Source organism: Trachymyrmex septentrionalis, unplaced genomic scaffold (genome assembly GCF_001594115.1).
Source record: "Trachymyrmex septentrionalis isolate Tsep2-gDNA-1 unplaced genomic scaffold, Tsep1.0 scaffold63, whole genome shotgun sequence".
NCBI lineage: Eukaryota > Metazoa > Arthropoda > Insecta > Hymenoptera > Formicidae > Trachymyrmex > Trachymyrmex septentrionalis.
The window spans coordinates 255,966-262,197 of NW_017305811.1; the positions used below are offsets into that span (position 1 = coordinate 255,966).

The 6,232-nt window shown below is 34.6% G+C and overlaps 1 protein-coding gene across 2 annotated transcripts in view; it reads right to left on the reverse strand.

The window, feature by feature from the left end:
• Positions 1 to 546: 546 nt before the first annotated feature.
• The window catches only part of LOC108753056 (ATP-dependent DNA helicase Q4), an 18,314-nt gene continuing 12,628 nt past the window's right edge, over positions 547 to 6,232 (reverse strand). For both annotated transcript variants that reach the window (XM_018494395.1, XM_018494394.1), the window contains 6 exons: positions 2,808 to 5,933; positions 2,361 to 2,648; positions 1,925 to 2,260; positions 1,603 to 1,759; positions 1,184 to 1,503; positions 547 to 1,082 (listed from right to left, as the gene is read on the reverse strand). In XM_018494395.1, coding sequence (XP_018349897.1) covers positions 852 to 1,082; positions 1,184 to 1,503; positions 1,603 to 1,759; positions 1,925 to 2,260; positions 2,361 to 2,648; positions 2,808 to 5,933 — 4,458 coding nt within the window. In that variant the 3' untranslated portion in view covers positions 547 to 851. The remainder of the gene's footprint in view (positions 1,083 to 1,183; positions 1,504 to 1,602; positions 1,760 to 1,924; positions 2,261 to 2,360; positions 2,649 to 2,807; positions 5,934 to 6,232) is intronic.

The window sequence follows — 6,232 nt, forward strand, 5'->3', positions numbered from 1 at the left end:
TATAAAGATAGAATGCTTACAGCGCGTGAGTGCCCCAATTGAACGCAATCATAATTTACCTAAAAATTCAAAACGATTTTTACACTGGACAAGATAAGTAGCTGTTATTATAACTATGTCGATTATAATGACAGATCCCTGAATCTATAGGTATTTCAATCCTTCGATCTTTCATGGATTTATGGTTATAGACATAATCACTTTTAATATTTACCCCTTTCACATTCGCGATTATATAAACGAACGTTTTATAAGAACTTTACAAGCATTTAAAAATCATAGATTATTTATAAATGCAGTTGTAGACTATTAAAAGATGCAAGAGGGACAAAAATGTAACAGATTAATCGAATCCTCGTAGATTTTTGTAAAGTTCCTTGAGTTATATTCATTTTTAGAAACTGAAACACTGTATGTGTGATTAATCCATTAACCTTTAAAATCTCTTTTTCATCTAAAATTTTATAATAATTATTATTAATATATAATTTGATCCAAAAGATGATATAATAAAAACAAAAGAAAAAGATTGTAAAATCATGAGTGTTTATTAATACGAATACTGTTAGGCGTTAACGGATTGATCTTATGATTTATATAAGATCTATAAAAAAGTCCAGAAACTATAAAATATCTTGGAAATAATCGACTATGGCTAGTGTTCGGTATCTCCATATATGTATCTAGATACACATATAGAGATACATTTTGTGTATCTATCTGTGTATCTGAAATACATTTAAATTTGAGTATGTGTATTAATTTGTAGTTGACAAGAATTAAAAGTGAGTGTAAATAAAAATCGGATTAAATATAATGTATTAATTATATCACTCAGTCAATTTATTTCGTTATCGTAACGCTAGAATTTCCCTGGTTGCGATTTTGCAAATTGTGTTAAAATCTGCAGCCATATGAATTCTCCAAAAACGACATCTATACCAAATCAATGCAGGATAATTCGGGCTTTGTATTCCATGAAAGATACGAGCTACGGCACGACCCGTGAACTTAGTATCCCTATAACATATTATCAAATTGCGGACATCGGCTGCGATCTGCTGCTCGTTCGTCATTTTATTCTACAAAAAGGTAAAAATGGTAAAACAATGTATCTCCAATTTTAATTATTTTTATACTATAGATTTTAAATAAATTTCTCAGTAACGAGTCAAAGACGTACCTGAAAACTGATATTGAGATTACTTAAAGAATCTGATTGGAAGTATTCTCTGATAGTATCTTTAAGTTCCTCCGATCTCTTCATAACGTTATCATCTAAGACCAAGCAATGTTTGATTGACGACACGCTGATTTTGTTAAACGCGGAGGACGTGAGCTCGAGTTGTTGTAAACACAAGGATTCCTGAGATTGCGTACGTGTGATCAATGTATCGAGTGCCTCGTCTAGTTCAATGTCACTAAGATCGCCCGGTGCTTTCATTCGTAAACCGAGTTTATGATATTCTACAGATATGGCTGACCGTTTCTTCTTGCCATCAACTGCGAAATACATTCAGATAACACTCATGGTCATGTAAATGAAATACGTTTCAGAAAAATCAGAAATTCTCTGAAGTAAAAAGAATGTAAAATTCTTACCTCCTGTCTTCCATTCTAAAGTTTTAAGATGACTCTTTACTACGCCACTATCCCATCCGATAGCTGATGCAATGTCAATTACTGAGAATTCTACAATATTTTTATGTGAAATCCCGTTTTTCATGTCCAGCGCTATTGCCATTGCGAGCGGTGGAGACTAAAATAAAAAATTTGTAATATTTTTTTTATTTTCATATTCTTTTCTATAACATATAATAAAATCTTTTTACAGTTTTTTGTATTATACCACTGCTCTTAAAAAAATTCTATAGAAATTAAAGAAAAATAAAATATAGTATTATTAGTATTGTGAAGGTCTTACGGATTGTGCGGCTTCTTTGAGAGCGTGTGATCCTTCATAACTTGAAACCCGCGCTTGAACGTACACGGACGGTAGTACAGTAATGAATCTTTTCGGGTGTAGTTCGAGATAGCACAATAATGTTAAAATCATTTCCTGCGTGATGTCAAGGACTCGAACGGTTTCATCAATTGGAAGAGCGACTTCGTGACCAGGACATCTTCGACCTGAATTTTTCTCATTGATCTTTGTACAAGAACAAGGAATGAAAATCCTCTGAAGTAGATGTCTAATCGTATATCTGTCTACACCATTCGCGTGTATGTGTCTGCGCAATTCCCATTTATCACTGTCTTCCTATTTACGAATAATTGATTTTATTAGTAAAGAGATCTCCAAGATAAATAAGAAAGAGTTTTTCGTAGAGCAATTTCAAATTTTTAATCAAATATGATACCACGGGATTTAAGAACAAATGACAATGTGCTGTAATATTATCCCTTCCGGCACGACCAACTTCTTGTACATATCCCTCAAAGGTGCCGGGCATATTATAATGAATAATGGCCCGGATGTCCGGTTTATTGATGCCCATTCCGAATGCAATTGTGGCAACCACAATTTTAATCGTCCCGTCCATAAATTTTTTTTGAACAATTTTGCGTCTATCAGATGTTATACCGGCGTGATAAACTTCAGCTATTGCGGATATCTTTATGTTTGGCTTCTCAGGATTTCGCGGATCCTATCGGATGTATACATTTAATATAAATCTTATTTAAAAGACTTTATACTTCAATTTCTCTTACATAAGTGATGAAAAAAATTAATTTCTTATCTTATGTAAAAAGATTTATATTTTTTATTGTTTCGTTTATAGAAAACTAAAAATTTTAATATTTACCTGCAGCGATATTCTTAACAATCCCGCGATTCTCTCACACTCCTCCCTACGAATACAATATACTATTACAGAATGGCATTCGCGGATTCTCTCGCTTCTTAACAATGCGATTAAAGCCTGGTCCTTGTTTTCGTCCTTGGATACCGTTAGGATGAGATTCCTAGGCAAAGGCACGTCCGAAATGACACCAGCTATTCCGTCGTGTATGTCTAGATGTTTTATTATACTTTCCACTGTCATTTTCGTAGCAGTCGCCGTGAGTCCCAATATTGTTTTCACTTTCAACTTTTCCTTGAGTACTCGGCAAACCATCAAATAGGAAGGTCTGAAATTGTGCGACCACTGGGAGATACAATGGGCTTCATCGATGCAGGCAAATGCGATTGGTGGTAGCTGCCCGAGCAGAGCGCCGAAACCAGTAGATTTCTCGCTGCTTACCACCGCTTCCGGTGACATCAGCAGAATATTCACTCTTCCATCCTTCACAGATTGTATCACCTGTTCTCTTATTTTTACCGTCTGATTGGTATGTAAACACGCAGCAGACAGAAATGACGGTACGCCTGTCACTTGGTCGTCCATCAGGGATACCAAAGGTGAAATTACCAGAGTGATACAAACAGAACGTCGAGCATATAAATATGCTGGTAATTGATAACATAGAGATTTCCCAGAGCCTGTCGATAGCGTTACCAGGGTAGATTGACCAGATAGAATTCTCATTATTGCCTTTTCTTGACCAATTCTGAAACTTTCATGACCAAACATGCGTAATGCCTCGAAAACTTCAGTGGGAGTTTGAATGAGACTGTTATCTTCATTCACATCATATAACGGATCAATTTCTTCCATTTGAGGCGGCAATAATCTGGATATCAATTCCTGTGGCACCTTACACCCGAAAGTTAATGTGTCACTCTTTTCATCAAAATTTGCAAAGTCGTCATTAAATAATTCCGTTATATCTTCTTCGTCTTGCCAAGTCTTCGTAGCAAAATACGATGGTTGTTTGGGAAGTTGCTTATGACCGTGAGCGATCATGGCAGTCTCATTTGCCATTTTTTCAGCTTCCTCTAAAGTTGGAAAGTTCGACGAGTCGTCGATTTCTTCTAAAGGTAGAAGAGCGTTGCCCTTGGAAGCCGAGCAGTTTTTACTGAAGTGCCCAGACTCACCACATTTGAAGCATGTCATACTATTTTTATCGATAAAGTCGGCCGCGTCCAAATTGCTCTCACTAGACATCAAATCTTTCTTCCTCTGTTTCCATTGATTTTTCTTGTATCTAACAAAATTAAAGTTCTTTTTATGTCGCACAAATACTTTTTTCTTCAGATTTATCCTCACAAAATTATCATTCATCGTCCCAGCAGCTATTTTTTTCTTCAGCTTTTCCTTCGCAGTCAATTTTGTGCTCGCTGTTGAAGATATCGAGACATCTTTTTTTACTGCATCTGTGGAAACAGTTTCGGAAAACTGCGTGATGAGATTGCCAATTCCATTTAATTTGATGTTAGAGCGAGGAATCGTTTGTAACATTTCTACATTATATGTCGGAATTTTTTTCATTTCTAAATCTAAATTTTGTTCTTCGTTATCCTTCTCTAAATTTGATTCTCTTCTAGAAGATTTTCTTTTTACATTGAATTTTTTTTTATTATCGGTCGTCTTCTTTCTACTTCGTTGAGATTTCTTATTCGTCTTTGTCCTTGTCTTAGATTCTTTATTATTTTGTTCTGTATAATTGGGATCGAAATTGTTAGATACTTGTTTGACTCTTGCACATTTCACAGGTTTTTCGTCGGACGTTGAAAAGTCTTTCTGATTCTTAAGATTGGTTGATTTTGAAATAACATCAATTTTTCTAAATACTTCTTTAGTTTGATCGTTTTCGGTCGGGCAGACATTCTCACATGTCATTTTGTCCTTAATGATAACATTTGATTCAATGTTTGAATCTAAAGTAATTGCATCTTTTTTAATTCTATTTGATTCGTTTATTATATTTGTGCTTGTACTAATATTATTAGTCAAGTTAAATGCATTAGCATTGTCAATTTCATTTTTACTATGCTCATCTCTACACAATAAATTAAAACTTCTATCGACATAGGAAGTCAACTTGGACGTATTGCTATCGATTATATGAAATCTAGCGATCGTAGAATCGGAATCAATATGAATACGTCGTCGTTTTATTGGATAACCATCTTGATCACTCAATCGTTTTTTGAAGTTTCTAATGCGTTTATTGCCGTGTTCTTCCTCAGACTCACTATTACATATAAAATCTTCTTCATCCGAGACTTGAAACGATGAAAAATGCACAGTGGGCGCCAAGTCGTTCGGAGAATAAATGCTGGATTCCATGGAATCTATTCCAGAATCACTAGTGCCCGACAGTCTTTGAGGATTGATCGTTGTCACTTCCAAATTATTGTCTCTCGTGCATCGATGCAACCAACCTGGATTCAAATTACGGCTTACGCCAGTCGCATGGCCGTCGGCCAATTGTTGGACAACATTAATGGAGTGTTGTAAAACAGGTTTGCTTTTCTCAAATGTTACTTTCGTCAATTCGCCGAATATAGGCTTTGCCTCATCAACAGCTGTATCTTTATCTGTATCCAACTGGTCTACGCTCGAGATATTTAGAATATTCTCAGATTTATTCTTTATTTTTATCAATGACAGCGATTTTCTCGGGTTTCGTTTAGTAAATGTTGAACTCTCAAACTTATTTCTAGATAATTGAAAGGAAGAAGATTTACCAATCAACAGAGTTTGCTTCTTCTTCGGTATTTGTTCCTTGTTTTTACTAAGATGATTGCCCCAGGCTCCTTCAACATTCATTGAATCCAGTTGGTTGAATGTGTCTTCAATTTCCGTCAAACGTTTGCTATTGTAAGGATTTATATTCTCTGAATCTTTTGTAACTTTTTCTGGACTCAGATTCTTGTCTTGCTTCTGATTATTTACTATCTTTCGCGGTGATTTATTAGAGATATTGTCTTGCATATCGTCGCAGAAAGTAATGTCTGTAAGAGTTTCCTCGAGCGCTCGTGTTTTCAATTTCCAATACATCTTATATGCTTCCTTGATAGATAAATCTGCTTCTTTTATGTCATTCTATTTACAAAAAAGAATTTACAAAAAATAAACATAATTGTTGTAATGCAATGACCAATATAATTGTAATTCAATAATATGTACAGAATGTAGCATTAAAGATGTGTGCGCGCGCGCAGATGCGCATATGTTACAAACTATTGTTTCTAAAACTAAGTAATAAAAATATTTTCTATCATTTGTGTGGTATCAAAAATAATATTGTATTATGATGTTGATTTTTTTCTAGGTGGAGTAACTTCGAAGATCTCCTTCGGTTTTGTTTTCTTAATTAAAATCATATAACTTTATATATATAT